The sequence below is a fragment of the Lycorma delicatula genome, chromosome 12, assembly GCF_047948215.1.
Source record: "Lycorma delicatula isolate Av1 chromosome 12, ASM4794821v1, whole genome shotgun sequence".
Classification (NCBI taxonomy): Eukaryota; Metazoa; Arthropoda; class Insecta; order Hemiptera; family Fulgoridae; genus Lycorma; species Lycorma delicatula.
The window spans coordinates 53,644,040-53,671,047 of NC_134466.1; the positions used below are offsets into that span (position 1 = coordinate 53,644,040).

General features: G+C 28.6%; 1 protein-coding gene across 1 annotated transcript in view; it reads right to left on the reverse strand.

The window, feature by feature from the left end:
- mtd (TLD domain-containing protein mustard) overlaps nt 1-27,008 on the reverse strand; it is an 837,104-nt gene that overhangs the window by 250,675 nt on the left and 559,421 nt on the right. The window contains exons 10-13 of the mRNA XM_075380551.1: nt 26,659-26,812; nt 22,704-22,854; nt 19,247-19,602; nt 14,924-15,102 (exon numbers count right to left, since the gene is read on the reverse strand). Coding sequence (XP_075236666.1) covers nt 14,924-15,102; nt 19,247-19,602; nt 22,704-22,854; nt 26,659-26,812 — 840 coding nt within the window. The remainder of the gene's footprint in view (nt 1-14,923; nt 15,103-19,246; nt 19,603-22,703; nt 22,855-26,658; nt 26,813-27,008) is intronic.

The following is a 27,008-nucleotide window of genomic DNA, read 5'->3' on the forward strand; positions in this document are numbered from 1 at the left end:
ATATAAAAAAAATAATAATTTAATGAATAATACAAACAAAACAACAAACAAAAACAAAAAAAAAATTACTGTACAGCAAGTCTGATAATTAGGCACAGTTATGGCATTTTGGGACTGCCAGATAATACAAAATTCTGGATTAGTAAAGATTTCTTAGAAATTTATGACCAGAATGAATTATTATAATTTTTATGCAATTGCTCACTAGTTAAAAATTAAAAAATACCAATTTTTGGGTGCTAGATTAAATGACTTTAAACTGTATCCTCTTGCGATATCATGAAAAATTTGAATTATTTCTGGGACCAGCAACTCTAAAAAATGAAATCATATGACAAATAACAACTGAATAGTTGAAATCATAATTACTAAACAGATTTCTCACCAACAGAATCAATCTTTTTTTTAAATCAATCTTTTTTTTCTCTGGCGATGCCCGTGATAAATAGATCATTCATCTTACACAGATATTTGGAACAAATTCTTGAAATACCACATATGTATTTACAGATTTGAAATATGATGTTCTAAGTTCTTTGTTTAACCACAAATCTAATTTAGAATAGACATGCCAAACTCACATATTAGATGGGAAATTCTTACTAAAGATTATTTTCCAATATTGTCATTTATTTATAATGCTTTATTAGTAGATTCCAACAAAAAATTTCTGTTTTCTGATTTTATTATAATGTGTGCTAAAGTAACAACAAAATAAAACATTAACAAATAAATGAGATAATATATTACCACATAAGATGTTTTGTTAACAAATCATCAAAAAATATTGATATACTTAAAATCAAACTGAAATTGTACATCAGAATGTAAAGTAAGAACCAGAGAATCTTGCAACACAAACATAATACACTGAAAAACGTGGCTGAAAAATAGAAAAGTTGGGAGGGAAATGAAAAAATAGAATGCCAGAGTGTTAAACTAAATAACAACAAAATAGATGGTATACAATCATATAAATCCTTTTACGCAGTCATTTTTAATAAATGTCAAAAAGTTCACATGATCTTAAAACAAGCCAGAATTTCTATGCTGGGTAAGACTGCAAGTCACATCCCTTTTAAACAACATGAACTGGCACAACAAAAAAATATTGTGTTTTTAGCTCTGAACTGACAATTCAGATACCACGCCTAACTACCAAATACCAGACTAATGGCTTCCACTACAAAAATAATGATTATTCCTGTAATGTGGATAACCAGATGCTGACAATCATAGCTATAAGATAAATTTAAAAAAATCCTTTAATAAACACACATACAGGTACCAGAGATTAAGAAATTGTTCACAAACATAAGATTCATCCAGAAAGTAAAGAGTATTTGGCAGTAATAAATTTTATTAAGTAATAAATAAAATATACTTATTTACTACTTAAAATGATTTCTCTTTAACTTAATACATAATCATCTTTAAATTTAAGTATATATAACATTATTGTCAGTAACGACGGCTGCTAAGTAACAATCTTTTGATCTCGTTCATCACTATCAAAATGACAACTGTGTTAGAATTTTAATTTACAATGAAAATTACTGAAGTCAATTGAAGGCTACTTGCTTGAATATTAGCCAGCCAGACTTTGAAACAGTAAATAAGTTGTCTTATCCAAGCACTACTATAAAACAAAGAAATTCATTACCTTCTTACCGATTGAGAAATGTCAGAGCAGCTCCCACTCACTATTATTTTCCTAATATAGATCACAGTAGAGGATCCCATTTGGTCTAAATTTCTTTGAACCAAGATGATTTTAAGTGGTAATTATGACTCTAATTATAATTAGAGCCCATGAAATCTGAGGAAATGCGCTATATAATCCTTATATTAACATAACTACACATTTTACTGGAAATTTCATTGTTGATTATTCCTCAGTACTTCAGTCACAAGCAACAGTTATCCAGAAACATCATTATCACCACTTACTACACTTACCAATAAATCTTTACAAGACAAAATTTTCTAAATTTAATCTCACATTTTGTTGTTAGGATTTTATACATTTTAAACTTTTTTATACATTTTAAACGCTCAGGAAATTAATAACATTTTTACAGTCATAACATCTGGATCTTCCTGAAATAATACAATGAACTAATTGATTCTGTATCACTAATAGGGTGTCAATATGTAAGCAATATGTACAAATTTTCTTTACTTTTTGGATGAACCTCATAATGTAATACATTCTTTATAATTAAATAACAGTCACAAATTAAACAAAATGAGAATTACAAAAGATTAAAGAAAAAACATACACCAACAAAATAAATATATAAATAAAAATAAATTTTATATAGGCTGTGATAAAATAATTTATAATTTTACAAAATCGCTTTGTAAATGCATCACTTATTATCCAAAACTATATACTTCTAAAAGAAACAGACAATGATTATTCAATCCCATGATACCTCAAGACAAAGTATACTTCATCAATTATACCCAAGCTTTCTATAAAAGCTTGTATACGACAATACTAATAAGTCAAAACACTCATCTAGTCGATCACTTACAATGAATTTTCTCATAAATGCAAACATAAATGATTTCAATATGGTCTATAAAATAATCTAATTAAAAAAAATAATAAAAACTATCAGCTAAATATAGTGAATAAAATAAATATCTAATTATTAACAAATATACATATTAAACATGTCTGTGCATACCTAACATAAAACAAAACAAATGTCGCTACAAATTAAAATCTATACCTGTTCAATAAATAAATAAGTGCAACTGTACAAATCCTTGCTCAATACAAATAACTATTAAAATAAGTGATACAAGAGTAGAATTAAAAAAAAATAAGACAAAAAATGTCTTATTTTTATAAAAAATTAAAATAGCTTATAAATGAAAGAGAAAACTACAAAACTTTAAAATATTGATGTTCATACACCTGTTTCATACGACAGATACATGCAGTATGTCTGACTATTGTTCAGTTTTACCTCATTAGGTATGTAAATTTCATATACATAATATAATAATAAAATGCAACATAATTTAACATGCAAAAATTTCATAGAGTAGAGCATAATCATTTATTTATGATCTAAATAATTTTACATCAAATCAACGGGACAGAACTGTCCCGTTGATTCATCACTAATTACCTCATTGCAGAAGTAGTATATTTTTAATATTTACAAATTTAATTTAAATAAATATCTGTTTTAAATACAACAGTCATTACTAAAAAATACTGCAAATAAATTACTAAACAATATTTTAATTTAAAACAAATATAAAAAGTTTAGCAAACAGATGCCATCGATGAGTACACTTTCAGAAATGTTAACTGTGAGATTTCCTAACATTGGGATGAATTTGTTGCATACCTGAATGGAGAAAGTGATAAGTATACATAAAAAAAATTTAATTGAGTGTTTGTCAGCAACTTCTTGTACAAGCCAATGAAGATGAAACATTCAAACAACAGATCATAACAGGAGATGAAAGCTGGGTTTATGGCTATAATATCGAGACAAAAATTCAATTATCATAATGGATTGGCAAAGGATCTCCAAGCTCCAAGAAATCATGTCAGGCTCGATCTGATGTCAAAGTAAAGCTTTTCATTTTTTTCTATTTTAATGAAATTGTGCATTTTGAATTCTTGCCTCACGGTGAAACAGTGAACCGTGTGTACTATCAAGGTGTTTTACAACAGTTAAATGAAAAAATCTGCAAAAAGAGATCTGACCATGCTTCCACCATTGTGGTGACTTTTAATGGTGGTATTTTACAAATTTTAACGTAGAACATTGGCGAAAAGTAGTAAAAGAGACTGATCCTTACACATGAATATGAAAATGCTCTAATAAATGAAACAAAGTCTATAAGTTAAACAATTAAGTGTACAATAAAGATTATGGTGTTTCGGATGAAAGAAAAAGCTTTTCTTTTTTTTTCAAGTTATTTTCTTACAAATAAGTTGACAACTGTTGGAAAGTGAGAAAAAGTTTGAAAAAGCGAGCTATATATTATAACTTATTCTCTTATACATTATTACTGAAAAATTAAATTTATTTAAAAAACATACCTGAATGAATTACATTATATAATCAGCCAAAAAGAAAACATCTTTTTCACAACAGAGCAATTTCAAGGTTCCATAACTTCATTTAAGATGTTATAGTAAAAAGAAATTAGTGTTTATGTATATTTAAGAATCGAATAAAGAAATCAGCTTCCCTGAAGATACTTTTAACATCAAACAATTTGTTTTAACAGCACTTATATATAAATTTTAATTAAAAACAGAAAGAATAATTTTCATTAAAACTGAATGGCAATCTTGGCTGTTTTTTAGAAGTAGACAGCCACTCCATGACAAAACAGTCGCACACACAAGTACATCTGTAATACATGAAGGAACTAAACAATTACCTGATAGATAGTAAGACTTGCCTTGAGTTTTAATAGAAATTCTTCTCTTTTGTTCTCAATCCTTTTCCTGTCCCATTATTAATAGAAATTATAAAAATTTATCATAATGTTGTTAAAACATATGTTCAGCAAAAAAGTATTTCCTGCATTTACTGGCAGTGAAATAATAACATTTTTTTCCATTTTCTTAAAATAATGCCTAGTGAAAGCAAAACATGAGGAAATTAATTAAAGTACTTAAATGACAGATAGAACTCTTTGTTAAATATATTTAAACAATATTTTTAATGTTATGAAACATTGAAATTGCACCTCTAGAAAAACAGATACAGATAACGATAACTTTCAAGGATAAAATAGAAGTGAAAAAGTTTTAAAATGTTATAAGATTAATATTTGTTTAATTGGTAAGTCTAACTTTTTAGACAAGCTCTTTCTTATACCATACAAACTACAGGAATTGTGATGTTTAATAAAATACATACATTAAAATAAAAATAAAAAATACAACAGTGAAGTTTCATAAGAGTGATATTAACTAATAATAAAAAATAACATTTAATAAAATGATTAATAAGAACATCCATCAAACATAAATAAAAATAAGTCAATAAAAATCAGAAGTAAAGAATAACAGTTCTTATCGCAAAAATACCTGTAAATTAAATAATTAAATTTTTGAACCCAAAATGTGATGTATTTAATACAATAGTTAGAACCCAACAGTATTAATAAGATATTTTAATATAAATAAACCAAATCTACAATAAAACTAATGTCACTGAACTATCATGTTTTATAAAACTACACACTGTATAGTTTATTAATAGAGTTAAACTCTTAAGTTGTTTTTATTATTTTACTTATGATGAACAGGTATGATTATTATTTACTCTAAATAGCAATAAACCAAAGCCTCTGAAATTTAATATTTCTTATATCAAAGAAACACTTAATGATATGTAAAAGGCTACGATGATAAAACACACAAAACAAATTACGACAGCCAATTTGTGTTTAAAGATTAAAGATACCATACATGAAGTGTAAATTGACTTAAATAAAAATTTAGAGTAAATACAAAAGTGATGAAGCTCGGAAATTAGTAAAAAAAAAAAAAAAAAATTAATATCATTTTTTTTCAATTTTAAAGATTTATCAGGTAAAATCCACAATAATGTTTAATTATGGTCCTTAAAATCCTCAATTATACTTTTGAATAACAAGTTAAAAAAGGCAAAAAATATGTCAAGCAGTTATAATTATTGCATTAAATAGTTATATTTTCCCTGGTGAGTAAAGGTAGGATACATAATGTACCATTTCACAATGGAAAATAGAGTAGTAATAAATTTTTATGTGATGAATATAGAGTATCCGAGTACCACTCTGAAAGTAATAATAATGTAACTGATATTTGGAAACATAGTTGCCACTTTCTTAAGAAAAGACAGCAAATGATGACACATAGCAGTGAGTAACATTATTTGTTTATGACATTAAAACATGAGCAACACACATGAGTAGAGTAAACACATTTTTTGTTATTTATGCACATGTTTAGTGACGTAAAAGTACTTGAAAGCACGTCATTCAGTAGATTGCATTGTAATATGCTATTAATAATTAATGGTTATAAATTTTATATTTACAATTTAATTGTGATAATGAGAAGGTGGCATAAAATAGAACCATAGGCATGGTATAAATTGTATATGACTATTTATTATGGGTAATAAACATACTAATATTACACGACAACACAGTCACACAACTATAGGAGTGTTTACAAAATAACCGGAGATAATTATTAACATATGTTGTACAACCGGTTACCACCTCTATTTCAATGGATTTGGAATACTGATGAGCAACAGTATATTCAGATAATTAAAAAAGGAACAGGATATCATATCAATCCTTGTTTTCCCTAATAAACTTTATTTTGTTGAGAGTGGCTATGCTTGTTTGTTTCTCACATCAGGTTATCTTCAACCACTCTGTTATAGCGTGTAATAGATAATACCATCTAGTTAACACTTGGTCCTGTACAAAACGGTATAAAATCCTGACTCTAATATTTATATATCTCAATTATAATTGGTAGATTCTCCCCTCCCAGTTTCTAACCCCTTATTTCCCAGATTAATTATCAGGAAAATTAAATGAGGACTCTATCTGAAATTCTGTAGATTTGTAGTAATCGTAAATAAAGCTGGTTTTTGGCTTAGATGTTACTTTTGTCTGTCAGCTAGATTTTCAGTGATCATCGGGTTTAGTTATTAAAAATAAAAATAAATAATAATAATAAACTGTACAAAAAATAATAATTTTAATTAACCAGAAAATATTTTTTAACATATCACAACAAATATTTAAAAAAAAAATCAAATTATCTTAGAAAAAATAAAACAATAATAAAAAAAATGTATAAATTACAGAAATTAAAAATAGGTAACATTCTGGGTATACAACAAAGTAATGATAATACATATTAAAAGCAATTAACTTACCCTACACTAGTAATAATTGAAGATGGTGAAAAGCTAGGTAATCCTGGAGATGCAGTAGTGGTAATAGGGATATTAGGATCAGGAACCGAGGGAATATTTGGTGTGGATGGCGGAAATGGAAAACGCCCACCTTCTTCACTAGGCGTTTTTTGAAATAAACCGGTACTAAAATCTGTTACCATATTTATAGGTGAGCTAATTTAATTTATCAATATTATAAAAAATTTATATGAACATTATTTTTTTTATTATTATTTAAATGAAAATTTGATTTTAAAAAGAGATGAAACATCAATAAAGATATTATTCATTAAAATGTATTTAATTTAAGCATTACAAAATATTAAAAAAAAAAAAAAAAATTCCATGATTTAAACAAAGTATTTGATGTAATTAAAACAATTTAATAGCATGAAAAATAATAATAGCAGCATTTTAAGTTTATATAACAAAAGAAAAATTAAATTACATTTAATATATAATTTTAATTCAATAAAATTAGCGTAATGAATTAAATAATTAAAAATGAAAGAAAAAAATGAAAATGATAGGATGAAAGGAAATCAAGGAAATTTTAGAATTAAAAATAATAGGAAGGGTAAAAAAACAAAGCACAGCATTATTTTCTAGCATCTCATTAGCGTTAAATTATTATTTTAAGCATAAATATACATAAACTAAAGAAAAAACATAATTAATATATTCTTATATACATAATAATAAAAAAATTATAACAGCTACAACCTCATTTTATTTATTGCTTAAAAAATTAAATGACATGACAGCAAATTACAAATCACCAAATTAGCAAATATAATTTAAACAAGTGAATGTAAAGTGTGCATATAACTTTAAAAAAAAAAAATTGAAAACAAAATAATATAGGACACCTCAATTTTTGGACATTCAGTTTTAATTAGAATAAAAACTTGTGTGGGAAAAGCTGTACATAGTGATATAGCATGTATTAAAAAAAAATATTTAGAGTCAATATTTTCATAATTTCAGAAGATTTTTAAGCAACTAAAGGATCCGGACGTCATCTTTTATTTTTATTGTAATAACAATATTATGATCCTAAAAAAAATGTTGTTTAACCTATAAAATTTAATATTCTTGAAAAAATAAAATAAATTCAAGTAAAAATATATCTGTAAGTTTAACTTTACAGCCTTAAAAAGAATAAACACAATAATAAGGTACCTAACAACAGACCTGATGCTACTTTTTGATCCATATACCTACCGTACAGATCCACATGATCCAGTATACAGTAGGTAGTACACAAGATTGAGTTTTAATTAGGTAGCTTATCACAAACAAAATAAATAAAAATTAATTTCTCCAGAGACAATTGTATACAATTAGTAAAACCACTAATAATGAGGCACAATTATATTTAATTCTAAGCACCTTTAACTATTTTCTAAAACTGATGTGTACAAAAATTGAGGAGTTCCTTTATATGTAGCATTTTTTATTTGTGAAAAAAATGATATCTGTAACTTCCATAAAAATAAAATGAATGTATTCAGAAAAAATCCTTATGTAGAAATTGAAACCAAAAAAGGAAAATTATATAAGAAACCTGAAATCTGGACTTGTAACTTAATTAAAAAACTTGACTACTTTGTTTACTTTGATAACCGAAGTTATCTCTAACAGAATACTCAAAATTTTAATGTCGTTTGTTTTTTATCGCATAATTAAAATGAAATTTAAAGTAAAACCCATTGTTTCTTTACTATCACTCTAGATTAACCTATTCTTTTAAGTATAATGCTATAATAACGAGTATTTAAAAAATGACGCAATCCCTTTGACAACGTGAATTTATTACAAAAATATTAATGTTAACAACTTTACAATAGATGTTCAAAATGATTTCCTGCGATCCCAATGCAGGTTCATACACATTTCATAACATTTGCAGTCACTTTTTGTAATGTTTGCTCATTAATGTTTGAAATCTCATATTCAATGTTAGCCTTCAATTCATCAAGTGTATGAGGATAGTTTTTAAAAACTACACTTTTTAAATACCCTCAAAGGAAAAAGGCTGCTGGTGTATGATCTGGGGATCTTGGAGGCCACAACCCTTTTGATATCAAACGATGGCCAAAAAATTCCTGTCGCATATCCAGATCCGGCGACAACACATTGCATTATCCTGCTGGAACCGACATTCTCATTTGTGTAAATCTAACATGGCAATAAACTCTTTGATTAAGTTGCAATAAACCACACCATCTACAGATTTGTTAAAAAATAAAAGCCCTATTCCATGACGCCAGGAGCCAAACACCAATTTTACATGCACGTAATGAATGGTTGTTCATGTAATGCATGAGAAATTTCAGCACTCCATATTTGGCAGTTTTGACTGTTAATGTAACCATCGACGTGAAACCATGCCTCACCGCTGGAATAAAACATGATCCAAAACTCAATACTGTTGTCATCAACAATAGAACAAAACCTACAACAATAATGTAAACATTTTCCATGGTCTACTTCTTTCAGTTCTTGAATGATACTGATACAGTAAGCATGCGATTGTAATTTTTTAGTAGCACTGAAAGCTGTATTTAATGAAAGCCCACCTTGTGAAGATAATGTTCTGCGCTATTCTCTAGATGAGCATGTCAAACAAACATTCTTTTACATCCTTCAAAACTTCTACTGTTAACAATGTTGACCCCTGTGCTTTTCCGATCATGTACACTCCAGTCTCACAAATTTTTAATAATTAAATGCAGTAATGTCAATTTATTAGGAGCTGAAGAATTGGGAAATTTCATCCGAAACTCGTCTTTCACTTGTTCATAAGATTTATACATGCAGTAAGTTTCAATAATTAACATACGTTCGTCCTTGGAAAACGACACAGTTAACACAATAGAGATGAATTTATACTGATGCACTAGTAGTGCATAAGAAGAAAATTTCAATTGTTACAAGCTGCAAACTTGAGTAATTGTTGCCAACTGACATATAGGGAGAAATAAAATTTACTTACGTATGGGTTCTACCTTAATCTTAGGGTTGTGTCCTGTTTGAAACACTCGTTATTTATGATGAAATAAATGAGTAAGTTTCAGAAAATCTATAATCAGCTCTATATTAATGTATTAAGGTGAACTTAAATGTTTAATAAATACAGTATACAGCACTTATAATTCTTTTCATTATTTGTTTACTCAAAATTGTTAAAAGTTTCTTATGACCGGTCCAGATTAACAGGATTGTATAGAGTTAATGTTTAAATTTATTTACAAAAAATAAAAAGCAGTTGACTTTTATAAGACTAAATTTGTAAATAATTTTAATTAAAAGAAAAAACCAAATCTGATATCAATATTATTTGAGTTTTGGCTACTGAAAGAATTAGCCTATATTTTAGCATAAGATCATAATAAGTAATTCAAATCTGAAAACAAGATAATTTAATGGCAAAGTTAATAATTCTAGTTGTAAACATATGGCAAATTCAGATAAGAGGTTATTTAATAATTACAAAGGTTATTTAATAATTGCAAAATAAAAAAATGATTGATCTTTTTGCTTTTTTTTTTTTGTTTGTTAGAATAAAATTCAACCTATTTAACACTCTTTTCAATCTCTTCAGTAGGAAATCTAAATGTCTTTGTTATTTAATATAAATAACACTTTTTTGGAGACTTTTACTCATTTTTGTATTCAAACCTATAAGGCGGCTCTGACCCATCTGAATTTATCCTCGACAAATTAGACAAAAACAGAGTTTAGAATCATTTAATGATGATATTGTTTATCCTCAGTAAATCATCTCATCTAATGAAATCTTTTTTTTCCATTTTTCTTTCTGTACTTATATAAGACATCACATTACACACTTATTTATCATTACTGATCACAATAATTTCTTCCTTTTATTTTAGTAATATTATTATTAGTTTGTTATTTAATATATTATTGTTTTTTATTTATATTTAGGAAAACAATATACGTTTTACAAAAAAAAATTGGCATACACTACAAAATTTGAATCACTATTTTTCATTTTTATGTTAAAATTTGAGCTAAATTTCAGCAGCCTTAACTTCAAAAACTATATTATATATTATAATTTAAGAATTTTATTATTTAATTTCATCGGATGAACACATTCCTAAAATATTTCCATTATTTCATGACTCACATTTGAAAACTACCTTTACAAAGATAAGATATAATTTTAATGTAACTTTTAAAATAAAAACAATACAGACATGAGACGAGCACCAATCTGAAGAAGTTTTTCAAGATTTTATCTTGGTCAGTAACATTAAATTTGAGGACTGTGAGTTGTCCTGCACAATTCAATGCGGTAATCAGATTTCTGGTGTAGACATCAGGAAAGACACAAGCAATTATTTACAAGATTTCATTGATAAGTTTAGTTACACATACTGCTTCACAAAATGCCAGAAATAGAAATCTCAAGGAGTAAGATCAGATGATTGAAAAGTTCATTTTGCTTCTAATCATCTCTTTCAATTCACTAAAGGAGAAACGTTTGACTGAGGAAATCATACACAGTTTCCATGGCACGTAGGAACGCTGTTTCATTAAAAAGTGATCATCTATTTACCGAAATACTACCAAAGCATGTGATGTGCAAGTAAGTCACAGTTACAGCAAAAATTAACAAGGTTCAATAACCCAAGCGTAACCGAGAATGAACCAAAAATTTATTTTCCAAAAACTGTTTTCATATTCAGTGAATTTTCTGTGCATTAAATTCTGTCATTGTTCTATGCCTAAAAATATGAAAGATGTCTTCATCACTGAAAATCACACTGTCTAAAAAATGTTCGATCTCATTGAAAATACTGATAGTAAATTTACACCTTTCTAGTTTATCCTTGATGTAGTTAATACAATTAGAGTCCATGACTTGCAAGATGAAAGTTCTTTTTTAAAACATTATGACTTTTGTCAGAATGAGTTCCCAAGTTCACCAGACATTACATTTACGCACAGATTTCCTTGTAGACAAAGATAACTTTGTAAAAATGTTCAATGCCCTGAATATTTCTTATTGAGTAAATTTCCGATTCTTTCAACTGCTTGTTCTAATATCTAATGATTTTTTTTTCAATTTGGAGGGTCTTCATTAAAAATGTGGCCAATGTTCTCTTGAACTTGAATGACATATAAAAATTTTACTAGCTATAACAAATAATGAAACCGTTTCTCTACCTTCAACTTAACATTTCATCTAATAGTCAAATTTTTTAAATTTCCCTTAAATTTGATTTTTTCATGTCTCTATTTTTCCTTTCAAAGTTACAATAATTTATCTAAATGAAGTCATGTATATAATGAAATAAAATAATGAAAAATAAACCCTTTAACATATTTACAACAGCTTTAAAAAAAATTATGGTGTACATAACTGATTTGAATAAAAAAAATATATCACTGTACGAAAGCTCAGCTACACACAATGCTTTACAATTGGTGCAATCAGCATGCCCAAATATAGTACTGTTTTTATATATTGCACAGGGGTATATATATATATATATAAACTATATTTTTTATGCAGCTTCAACTAAAATATAGAAACTCTATTTAAAAAATTAATAATAAAAATACACTTTTTATACATATTTAATAAAATATATTGGATAAAACTGCTTGGTATAAATTCGCTGATAATTTAGTTTATATGAACAAAAACTAAATTAGTATGAATTAAATTTGAACACTGATATAAATATATTAAAAATATTTTATAAATTACTAAACAAACTAAATAGAAAAATAAACAGAATAAAAACAAAAAGTAGATGGTTATTACGGAAAGTTCCATGTAAGACTTAAAAAAGGTTAAAAAACAGATAAAAATATTTTGTTAAAATAATTAATTTACCACTTAAGTTTCAAGCTTTTTTATACCAGTATACAGAATAGAAGTTTCATAGTATAATGAAAAATGACAAGCCTGGCAGATTCAAACCCAGAACCTTCCAAAAGAAGACTGAATGAAGCACTTTCACTCTGTAATGGAGCTCACACAAATTACAGATTAAAACTAATTTTTTCAGCTTTCAACAATCCCTTTCAACGTTTTTCTGCATAAGTTTCTAAAACTAGCAACAGACATATATTCATTCCAGTATATAGTTTTGTCAAATTTATACCATGTACAGTTTTTACAAAGAATAAAGGTAGGATGTCTAACAGAGGCAATGATCAGAGTAAACTAAAGTAAAAGAAAGGTGAGACATGAACATTTTAGTAAATCTTCTCTATTTATAACTCCATATCACTCTTAGTATCATTAAATTAGAGTAATTCTTCATGAGGTTGTTGTTCAGTTCCTTTACCATCACCCTTCCTTATAATTTATTCCTTCACGGGTCAATGCCTTTCGAATTGGATTAATCGATCCCTGGAATTGGTTTTACCTGAGGCATCATGCAATTAGGAATTTTTATCAGCCAATATGGCAACTGCTTCTTTATTGGGGCAGAGTGGGATGATTCAAGAACTTGCTTCCTATTTGTAGATTTACACAATACATCAAATTAATGACTAAGGTGCCTTATGATAGGCCTCCTATGTCTCGTAAAATGTAATCTTATTGAATAATATACCATTGAGAGCATTCTCATTAAAAAAACTAGTGTGGTGTGAATTCCCTTTTTAAAAATACTCCTTACCACACATCAAAAAAGTATACTGCAAGCATACGAATGAATATTTGTGTGGTTGACAGTAAATTATTCCAGAAGTCATTATTATAGGATCTAGGAAACTTTCTGACATGGTCATCAGACAGATCGATTTCTATTGCATTAACCATCTTAGGTTTACAATACCGGTTAACTATTTCTCCATTGATAGTTAAGAAGGGACTGATAAAACAAGAAAATAAAAATCATTTTACTTTTTTCAACAAAATTTTACAGGACAACCTCTATTCTTTCTTTTCAGGCATAAAAAACGGCAATACTAAATAATTTGAACACTTTTTTCATCCAAATATTTAAAGCAGAATTTAATGTAAAAATTAGACACTAAAATAAAAGCTAATCTCTGAACTTTCCAAACTAACTGTGTTATTAGGTTTACTACTTTTAAACTAATAATATTGTATAACTTATGGCCATCTGGAAACCAGATGAAAGATTAACTTTCTTAAGTAATTATCAAATCAAATTTGTTTTTCATAACATACAATTAAAAAAAAAAAAATTATTTCAAATTTATATATTCACTGCACTACCAATAAACTTGTGTGCTAAAAATAAATCAATACTTAAATTATCACTCCCTTATAAATAGAAGATCGAATAATGAAACTTTTTAATTCTAAAAATAAACAAAAATTATTTTCAGTGTTTAGTATAAAAGAAGAAATGCAATAAAGAAAAACTTTAACTTCTGGAACTTTCCAAATTAACTGTATAAACTATTATGTAAATAAATATTATTTATAATTTTCAAATAAACAAAAGATATGATTAAGATTAAATATATTTACTTTTCAAATATAACTTTTCAAATGTTATTAAATTTTTGTAACAAGCAAATTATTAATAGCAATTAAACATAAATTAAATTTAAAAAATCCATTTATCATAAAAAAATTTATAGGATAAAGATTTTATAAATAAATTTTCCTAAGTAAACATCCTTCAATTACAAATAATAGCAGAAAAACTTAAATGATGTTATCACAGACAATTATATAATTTCTATTTCACCGATTAATAGTCTCATAACCAAAATGCTGGTTTAGAAATATAAAATTAATACTTTTGTTCACTTTAAAAGAAGAGAACAAAAAAGAGATTAAGGAATACCATGGAAGAGATAATTATCTAAAAGTAGAATTTTTCAAATGTCTATAACATTAAAAATATAATAAAACTACAATTGTCTTATAAAAAAAATAAATAAAATATACTAAAATTATAATTATTTTTAAAAACTAAAAATCATATGAAACTCACCTGGAGAAAACCTTAGAGAAAACACTGGAATGAGAATGTGAAGATGATGATGAAGTAGGGTGTGATGAAGAATGAGATTCAGCTGAAGCAGGTAAAGATCCGGATGATCCATCTCTTTCGTCCTTCTCGCCAACTATACCCTCCATCCACGATAATGGATATGACAATCTCTTTATCATCTAATAAATATAAAAAAAGAACCATAAAATAATTCACTGGTTTTTGCTTTTTTTTTTTTAAACAAAATTTTTGGTGATACTAACAACTGTAGTCGTTTAAATATAATAAATTTTAACAGCATGCGGATAAACTACAACATATTTATCTATGAGAACCAATTAATTAAAAATGGCTTTTGTTGTTGGTATCTTATTTTACTTAATTCTGCAATTTCGAGGATGGTACTTGATTTAGGAGAAGCAGGATTTAATTAGACATTATTAGTATATGAAAAGTTTACAAGACTAGAGAAATATCCAGATTTAAAAAAAAAAATAATTTTTGCCATAACAAAGAAAACAGCAGCAGATAAGCAGCACTGTCAGAAATGTTTTATGCCCCAGAAATACTAACTAGAATAATTTAGACAGAAAATGCAATGGAAGATGCACAAGATGAAACAAAGTTTGGTTTCAGGAAGGGCGTAATACAAAGGAAGCCATTTTGGCACAGGCTTAAGAATACAATTATCTATGTGGTATTTACAGAACTGGAGAAAGCATTTGATAATTAAAACAGATAAAAATGATGAATATCTTGAGAAAAATACAGGGAAAGGGGGAAAGAAGAATACAAATCTGTAAAAAAAAATAAAATAGGAAGCAGTGTAGGAGTAGAAGAGGAAGAAATGTAAGTTCTGATTCAGAAATTATAAGTCTAGGATATAAAATATCCCCGCTGCATTTTAACTTGTTTATAGAATCAATAAATAATAAAAAATAAATTTAGCCATTCAGTCATGTTCGACCCTTGGCGATTCCATAGGCATTCATCTTTTTAACCATTGGAATTTTCCTGGCACGTTTTACGGATGGTTTGCCATTGCCTTCCCAGTGTGGTTAATTGATGGAACCCAACCACCAAAGAACATCAGTATCCATAGCCTAGTATTCAAATCCATATAAAAGCAACTGTCTTTATAAGGACTCAAACCTCAGAACACTCGACTTTGAAAATCAGATGATTTTGCGATGTCGAGTTTAACCACTAGACTAACCCAGCAGGTTATAGAATCAATACAAGAATTAAAGAAAGAAAAATTTGTGTGTACTATCTAAGAAAATGATGTAATAAGATTTGACAACATAAACCATCCACAAATAATAAATTTTATTACTACTTTCTGCGTGAAGCAATCTAATGCTAACCTTGTAAATCTTTTTTTTAATTTCATTTTATTCATAATACAATATTTGCAGGATACTTAAACCAATATCTTACCAGTACTTTTAAAAGTAATTTGACACATAAACATGCAATCAATGGCTGCTATTTAATGGTAGAAAATAAATGGATCCTTTCTGTTTAAATTACACACAAATTTGTAGCATATACGAGGACTATTCAGAAAGTAACTTTCGATTCGTTATTAAAAAAAACACAAATTGATAAAAAACAATTATTACATAATCTTATAGCTGCCACTTTAGCTACTTTTCTACATAATTGCAATCTAAACTAAGGAACTTGTCATATTTTTAAATAAGTCTTTGAATACCCTCATCATAAAATTCTGTCGCCTGTGAATTAAACCAGGTAATAACACTGTTTTTCAACTCCTTGTCATTTTCAAAATGCTGTGTTTCTAACCATTTCTTCATTTTTGAGAAAAGGTGATAATCACTGAGAGCCAAATCAGGGCTACATGGAGGATGGTTAAACAATTCCCATTTGAAACTGTCGATTTGGCGTTCGAGTGCATACTGCAGCAAGCGGATAAGTGTTGTCATGAAGAAAAATGTTACCTGAACTCAGCATGCTGCAGCGTTTGTTTTGTATGGCCCTTCTCAATTTCTTCAATGTCTTGCAGTAAGTTTCAGCATTAATGTCATACCTCTTCCCATAAAATTAACCAAGATCACACCTTTACGGTGTTACTACCTGGCTTAATTCACGAGAATTTTATGACTAGGGTATTGATAAGTTTGTTTACAAATACGACAAGTGCCTTAATTTAGTTGGTAATTGTGTAGAAAAGTAGCTAAAAGACATAGCTATAAGATTATTATAAAATAAATAGTTTTTTTATTAATTGGTGTTTTTTTTAATAACAAATCGAATTTACTTTCTGAATAGCTCTTGTATTTCTTGTTCCACTGAATAATGAGAAGAAAGTCAAGAAATGAATACATTTTTTGCTACAATATTGCACCTTTAGGTGCTATTTTTAGATTCAATTTTTATTAGAATGCATGTTATTTGCTTCTTTTATAGATAACGTTTTTCTTAACTTTATATTAATATCTTTCCAGAAGAAAAGTTTTAATATTTACAATTAGGTTTACTTATTCATTTAACTTCATATGACATTATTTTATTACTCTTATTGGAAGCATTTTCTCCATATTTTTTTTTAAATTGTTAAAATCGTATTACAATGAAATAAATCAGCAGCACAGCACTAACTGAAACAATGTTACAATCCAAATTTTCTTCTAATAAAACTTTTTTTTCTTATACAAGTATATGTCAATGCAATAAGATGTGATAAGAAAAAACAAATCATTTAATTTCTTTGTTAAACGAATAGACAAAGAAGCAGTAATAAAAAAATTGTAAGTATTCCTGATAAAACAAGAATCACAAAAATTATCTTACATATTTCAGCATAAAAAAATGAATATTATAGTATTAAAGATATTTTTACAAACAATTACAATAATTCAAACATACTTTTATTCAATATAACACTTTTAATTAAAGTATTTCTTTTAAATAAGAATACATACAACGTGTGTGAGAAAAGTAACGAGATTGGTAACACTGCGAGCGATCTGGCAACGCTGTGTCTACTGGTCTGTGCTAGACTGGTTTGTTCATCCCTTCCACATGATCAGAATGAGTTTCAACTCCATTCAGCCAACACATTATTTTTGACAGCGCCAACAGTGAAGTTGTGTTTTTGTCATGTTACGAAAATGGAGCATCGGAATTTAGAGTGATGTTGTGCAATCAAGTTTTGTGTGAAACTTGGGGAATCTGCGAGTGTGACCTTTGAAAAGTTGGAATAGGCCTATGGGGAACATTGCTAACCAAGAGCACAAGTTTTCCGCCGGCACAAATCATTTCTGAAAGGCCGAGGACACATTGAAGATCAACCTCGCTCAGGGAAACCTTCAACTTCAAAATCTGACGAAAACGTTGAGCATGTGAGGGTTCTTGTGAGATCAGACTGTCGTTTAACAATACCAATGATGAGTGAACAGTTAAATTTAAACACTTTCACCGTACACCAAATTTTGACAGACGATTTAGACATGCGAAAGGTTTGTGACAATTTTATGACAATGCTCCGTGTCACACGGCCATTTCCATCACGGAATTTTTGAGCTCAAAAAATGCATTCCTACGGTTCCTCAACCCCCCCCCCCTATTCCCCTGATTTGAGTCCTTGTGACTTTTTCCTTTTGCTGAAATTGAAACATGTCTTAAAAGGATGTCATTTTGAAACTCTTGAGAACATTCAAAAGACTGCGACCGATTAGTTAAATGACCTACCAGTTGAAGCCTTCTAGCGCTGCTACCAGGAGTGGGAACAACAACTCCATCAGTGTACAGCTGCCCAAGGGAACTACTTTGAAGGGGATAATATTGTAGTTTCAAAATATAAAAATTTTGGTAAGCAAAAAGGCAGTCTCATTATTTTTCTCACACACTTCGTATGAATATATATGAAGTAATCAATTTTAAGAACTTATGAGGTGAATACTTTTTATATATGAAAAAATATATGGCATTTATTTTCATAAAAAATTAATGTAAATGGGTAGAATTAGAAACTTCAATGAAAGACACTCACCAAGGGGGATATGTACGTAACTAGATAGCAGTGAATGTTTTTGCTAAGTAATCCACAAAGCTTATAAACAAACTTTATTTGGTGTTCTTAGAACAATTTTAATAAGTTAAATGCAATTATCAACCACAATCTATAATCAATTTGTTTAGAATAACATAAGCTGTGTTCACACAATACTTAGAAAGTTATAATAATCATTGGTAGATTTAAATCAGTTACATCCTCAATTTGAGAACAAAAAAGTTACCAATACTGCTTGTTAATTAGCGGAGTATTATAAAAATAATTAAAATATAAAAACATACCTTGTTCTTTTTTGTCTCTTGTCTATCAGCGTCACCAGCAGATGACGTTTTCTCTCTCATAGTAGGTTGCTGATCTTCTTCAAGGCTGAAAGATACAGATGAATGTTTTTTCCTTTGAGCATTATCATCACTATCATTTGGTATAAGAGGTTGAATAGGTACGGGAGGTACAAAATCGCCTGGACCACCTAATAATATATCAGCGTCTGAATACGTAGTTTTTCTTGGCATAGTAGGAATAGGATCTTTAATATCTCTAATATCGATACCGGAATCATGACATGAAAGTTTTAGTAACATTCCTTCACTGCCTCTTCTGTTTGCATCATCAGTAGCAGAAACTTCGCCTGAAACATCTAAAAAAAAATAAATACATAAATTTTTAAGCATCATTTATTAAGGGTATAGAATAAAGAATGCCAACCTACAGTTACCTGATCAAATGTAAATTACACTTAAACTTCAATTAACCTGCAAGAACTAGTTTAATATGTGATTTAATTGTAGGTACTTAACCTTTAACTCAAAACCTTTTATTTCAAGATGCCATCCAAGAAATTTCAGGCATTACATCCAGTCAGGTGTCTTTTTTCTTGGGCGTATAACGAAGTGTCATCATCAGTGCCCAAATACAATATTTATATAGTAAACAAATAAATATTAAAAATTAACTTAAAATTTAAACAACAATATAAAAACGCAGCTTAGATGGAAAAACCTTATAATGTGTATGTAAAGAGAAATAAAACCAAAATGAAATATAGTTTAAAAATGTAACTTAAAAGAATAAAATTATCATCTGGCACATGCCAAATGAAATAAATGGATAAAAAAAAGATATGAATAATTAAATTTTTTAATCTAGATGCATGGCCTTAAAACATCGTACAAAATTAGATAACGTCGATACATTGCTGCCTTGGATGTTAGCCCCTACTTTAAACTTCTGACGCGATGCCGCATAACAGATACAAGGATGTGCCAGTAGCTAAAGTTCTATGTGCAACATAAATTTCAAAGTCATCTACAAATAAGGAACACATAACAGTCTTTCCACGCAGTTTGCTATACTCGTAATATTTATGGCTATGGCAAACAAGTAAACACTTAGGACACTTCCCTGCAGTATTCTGTTTTCTAATATAAACTTTCCACGTACAATCATTCAAACTTAAAAGGCTAGACTGCTGAGGCAACCCCCTGATAAACACAAGGAGATTCCGTTGTGTATCCCATTCATGCAGTTCATTTTGGATTATCATGTCATATGCCTTTTGCATATTGAAAAAAACTTTACCATGGAATATGAATCCAACAATATTTGATCTAACTATTGCACAGTGCAACTAAAAAAACACACTCTTTAGAAATACACAACCAATCAAAAGCTCTCATTCATAAAACTTAAACCAACTAACCTGCTATTAGAAATTTATCTATAGACTACTCATCATATCTGTCACATGTAGACCACATAAAAACACAACAATGAAAAGTTCACGGCAGACACAACAAACAAATATAATAGCGTAATTATTGATTCACTCCTAGACAAAATCAAAACAAAGATAAACAAAAAATACATCATATAAACATGGTGTGTTCAAAAAGTAACAAGAATTTTTTGTTTTTTGGAAAGAATTTTATTTATTCATCTACATTAATGCTATTCCCTTCAAAATAGTTCCCCATTATATATTATACACTTATGCCAGCGCTTGTTCCAATCCCCAAAACACTTCTGGAACTCGATCTTTGGAATAGTGTTTAGCTCTTTCAGCTATTCGCTTTTAATCCATCTATGCTTGTAAAATGACAGCCCTTTAAGGTTCTCTTTATTTTTTGGAATAGAAAAAAGTCACATGGGGCCATGTCTGGCAATGTAGTGGCTGTAGTGGTCATTACAAGACTGTTTTTAACTAAAAACTGACGAACAAGCAATGAAGTGTAAGCAGGCGCATTATCGTGGTGTAAAAGCCATGAACTGTTTTATCACACATCCGGGTGTTTTTTCAGACTGCTTCATGCAAACGGCGTTGAACTTGCAGGTAATACTCCTTATCGATAGTTTGACCTTGTGGCAAGAACTCATGATGCACTATGCCATTAAAATCAAAAAGCACGGTAAGCATAACCTTCACATTCGACCGTACTTGTTGAGCTTTTTTCGGTCTTTGTGATCCAGAATGCCTCCAGTGGGACAATTGAGCCTCAGTTTCAATATCATAAACGTAAACCCATGTTTCATCACCTGTTATGACATGTTTTAATAATTGCATCATTGTTGACTTCATTTAGCGACTCCTGAGCAACTTCCATTCGCAACTGTTTTTTTTTTTTTTTAAATCAATTTTGGAACAAATTTTGCTGTAACACATTTCATACCCAAAACATCTGAAAAAATTTCATGGCATCAGCCAATTGATATCCCGACATCATCAGCGATTTCTCTGATTGTGATTTGATGATCATTTATAATCATTTCTTTTGCTTTTTCCACGTTTTCATCAGTTGTTGATGTGCTGGGGCATCTGGGGCGCTCATCATCTTCAACGTCTTCACAACCTTCTTGAAAACGCTTATACCACTCATAAACCCTTGCTTTACTCATAGCAGACCACCAAAAGCAATATTTAAAATTTGTAAAACATTGCTACACTTTATTCCATTCTTATAGCAAAATTTAGTACAAATTCTCTGGATCCATTCTTTATACAAATAAAAAATCGTCGATCATACCAAAACACAATTTATCCTTTTGACAGCTGACAATAGACTAAACATCCAATACAGCTAAAAATATACAGATACTTTTTAGACATGTTTACCAATACAACAAAAAAATCCCACGAATGGAACTAATAGAATCCGTGAAATTTCAAAATTCTTGTTACTTTTTGAATACACTTATTATAAACGATAACTTGGAATTATCATTTTAAAAAAATCTGAACACAATGTGGACTTCAAAACTATAAAAACAGATTGTTACAAATAAAACAAGATCACCAAACACAAAGCTGCTAGAAAAAATTAAACTCAACTGTTCCAACTGTGCAATATTCATAACTTTACATCAGTAAAGTGGGATGCAATTTCAAACAGATACAATTAACATTTAACAGAGCTCTTAACAAAGATTCTAAAGAAGACTGTTGTTATATCAGAATAATACCATTATAATTATAAATATTATATTATATTATTAATAATTATCATTATATTTCAGCCAATAGCTCCAAAACTAATTAAAATTCAATGCTACCTAAATAACTGTGTTACATAACTGCTTTAACTAATGAAAAATAAATTAATATTATATGATTTTCTCTAAGTATTGTATTACTTAGAAATAATTATCAAATTAGAACAAACACAAAGATGTAGTTTCTAATTTGTTTTCATATGTAATGAATATAAATGTCAATACATAATTAAATACATATATGACACATACCTTCTTGAGGATGTGAGAAATTTTCCTCTAATGATCTTGGTTTATTTGGTACAGCCCAATGATGATCTAAAGAAGATTTCCTCCTTTCTTCAAGAGATCTAGCATAATCCATATCATCTATTCCAGGTCTTTGTTCCTCATCAACAGATTCCTATAAAAAAATAGATAATAAAAACAATGTTTAAAACCAGCAAGCACATATCAATCAATACTATTAGTACAATAATATTTAATTTATTAATTCAGTTTAAATGTATTAAAATTATTGAATTTTGAGATGTTCTTAATTAACATGAAAATTCAATGAATTTTCTACCGTAGTACAAAATTTAAAACATATCTTTCGAATAATAACATTTTTTTAACCACAATGATTTTCAAAAATATCATAACAATTTCCTGAGTAAAATATTTGAACAATATAACAAAAGAACAAAAAATAATGCAGCTGTTTTAATTTGTTATAAAATCTCTTGGATGATTTAAAGCTACAATGAGAGAGTTAAAATGACAGTTTTAATTTCATGCATGACCATAATTGATTCTCTACCTTTCTACTTGGAAAAGATGGTGACTCCTTTACAGAAAGCCTTCTGTTTTGCAAATGTAAAATCTAAAGTTACAGCTCGATGTGCATTCCATAGAAAGTTTAATTGTGAACCTCAAAGTAACAATAACATTCATCGATTGCATACTTGGTTTAAATTGACTAGACGTCTTGTGCTTAAGGGGAAGAGTATGGGACAACTCATGCATATCTGAATATGTCAGAGAGTCTTTCCTGCGCAGTCCTAAAAAATCTGTTACAAAGATCCACCAAATATTAGTTAGCAATGAAGGTGATGATAGTGTGGAATGTTTAAAGATGCGTATGCTTACATATGTGTCTTCATAATTTACAGCTGTTACAGCTTTGAATCCTACTGACCATGATTTGCATCCTAGATTTCACAATTAAAATGTTTCAGGATGAAGATGGTGACTTTCTTGATATAATTGTGTTTTACGATGAGTCAGCATTTCATCTTTTGTGAAAAAGTTAAAAATCGTAATTTCCTTATCTGGTAATAAGAAAATCCCCATGAAATTTTACAATGCAAAAGGAACTCCCCAAAATCAAATCTTTTCGATGCAACATCTGGACAGCAAGTTTACTAGCTGTTCTTTTTCACTGATTAAGCATAACCAAAGTTGCTTACTTTGATATAGCTGTGAACATAGCTCTTACCTTGACTGCAAAATGGACAGAGAATTTTATTTGGCAACATTTTGCGCACCTCCAAATTCTCTGTATGAAATTGATTGAATAATTTCTCAACTCCTGGGTAGGTTGGCATGAACCTGATGACAAAGCTTCTTTGTAATGACCTCCAAGGTCACCCAATCTGACCCATGTATATCTTTTCCTTTAAGACTTTATACAGAATCTTGTGTAAGTGCATCAACTACCTACTGATCAACCTGATTTGAGGCACAAGACTGAAACAGCTGTCACTTTCATTACTCCAGACATGCTGGTCAAAGTATGGAATGAACTGTCCTATAGATTTGATGTGTACTGCATGAAAAAAGGTGCTCGGATTGTATACTTGATGGGGAAACTTAAGAGTTACTTTTTCATTTTATTTGTGATTCATTACTCAATGCCAAAATTAAGAGAAATTATATAGTTCTAAAACCATGATATTCTTTTCTGTACTTCCTGTATTTTGTTAGCTATATCTCCATCTATAGGTAGGTTGTGATCAGAAACAGCATATTTTAGTCATATAAAATAATACATTAGAACATCTTATAATTCATCTGTATATAAAAATATGAGATGAAAGATCTCATTTATTATCAGAGACTGGTTTTACAATAATAAATTAGTTCTTAGAACAAGTAAATCTAATTTTGTTAACTTCCTGAATATGGAGGAAGTGACCTTCTCTGTAAAGTACTATAAATTCTCTTAGTGTAACACTATTTGTGTAAGTGAATATATAGGAAAACTAATTCCACTAAATATTTAGGCCTAATTATAGATTCTGAATTAAGTTGGAAGCCTCACATATTAAAATTAAGGAAAGAATTATTATTATAATCGAATAAATTTTACAAATTACAACATTATTGCAATCAAAAATGGTTGATTTGTATATATAATGCACTTATTAAATCTAGACTTGAATTTGGAATTGAATGTTGGGCAGGCACTTATAAATCTCAATAAGTATGGAAATGGCACAAAAAAAAATAATTAGAATTACAGATTTCAAAAGCAGTTTCAAACCAACTCTTGAGGTTTTAAAAAAACTGAATATTTTACCCATAAAGAATGACATACACAAAGTATTACGAGTATTTTTTAATAGTTGTAAAGATCATAAAATAAATAATGTGTACAAGAAGTATAGATGCAGAAAATACACAAATCCAAGCTGTATTTAAAGAATGGTTTTGAAAATCATTTGTCAATTTAGGATCTAAAATTTATAACATGTTAGGACAATAGTATACAATGTATAACTGTTGAAAATATCTTCATTAGAGGTGAAGAACTGGATTGGCAGAATTCAGGACACTAGTGTTTTGTTTTGTACATTGGAACAAATAAAATTAACATAGAATGAATAAAATTGAAAATTGTTCAAAATTTACAATATGATCAAGGTTTTGATAACTGTTGATGAATCGAACCACACATCCCCTTATATGTAATGATTAGTAATATGAACTAGATTCGATATAACAAACTTTTGATTAATTATGTTTATATTAGGCTATATTTTAAGATCATTTATGTATTATTACCTTTGGCACTGGAGCTTTTATGTTGCTCTAGGTATTCCAGAGAATGGAACTTTATATACCTATTTGTAAAATTATTATTGGAATAAATTTGAATTTGAATCTTTGGGAATGCTCCAGAAAATAGTAAGATAGGGAGTAAAAGCAATAAAAAGATAGTTAAAGGTAAGTCTGGGGGATGAGCAGTTCAGATTTTAGTGTGAAAGATCTGATGCAATATCTTTATTAAAAAGGAGGTGAGAATATCAGAAAATTTTTAAATGTTTCTAGAAATTAAGAGCGCAGGTGGTAGAGGCAATAAAACTTGAAAGAAGAAAAGGATTGTGAAAGAGGTAGAGGGGGAAACTGTAGTGTTTATACAGAACTGGAACTCAGGTAGCTTCCCACTCTGCAAAAGAGGAAGACAGTAGAAACAGAAATCTAGGAAGCAGTATGAGGAAACTGGAAGAAAAGATCAAGAGCTGACTAAAATAATGGAAGACAAATGGTTTTTGGAGAATGATAAGAGGAGATATATGGTGGTGAACAGTTCAACCTGGAGAAGCTCAGAAAATGGAAATGATAAAGTAAAGCAGGAATAAAGTTAGTTGTTATAATCTCTGATTTCTGTAAAAACAAGAGACATAATTTATCACTATGAGAACATAAAAATAACTAAAGAAATGACTTCATTTGATCTTACATGAGTACATTGTATTGATAATCTTTTTAACTAAGTGCAATAACTTATTTATTACTGCAGTAAGCAGAAGAATTAGCATCCTGTTTCTTCTGGGATTATTTAAATAAACTTTTCAATATAGTGTGACAGTTTAGGATTGAACTTTTCTTACAGCCTAAATTTAAAAAAATTTGGAAATATTTAATATATTATCCTTCAAAACCTCTGTGAAATTCATATTTTTGATAATAATATTTATACAAAATAAAACTCCTCTCATATATTCATTCAAATAAATAGAAATAAATACAGTTTCTTCAGACCATAATTATAATAAACTAGAATAAAAGCAGGTATAAATGTTATAAGAAACGATGCTGGAAAAGATTCATTTTTTGATTATTTGACAATAGAAATTTTTCAATTAGAGAAAAATTCTAAAAAAAAAGTTAAAAATCTTTTATAAAACTTGAGAATATTTTATTATTAATTGAAACGTACAGGTAATTTATCTCCAGTCATTGATAAATTGGTAGGAGTGACTAGGTCTCGTTCAAATGCCTTTGGAAAAGCAGCACCATCTCTTTGTATTCCGCTGCAAGAACAACCACTACCGCTATGAGCATCATCTTCCTCCTCATCTTCAGTCGAAGACCTAAAACAGAAAATTCAAGTTGTTTTCAGACTATGAATTCAAATTATCAATAGTCACAATCTGAAAATTAAAATACTAACAAAAAAGTCAAAATCAAATCATAAAAGTTAAAACTAGTGTATTATAACCATTGTTAGATTGGTTGTAGAAGCCCACTGGGCTGGTCTAGTGGTTAAGTCGTCATCGCAAATTAGCT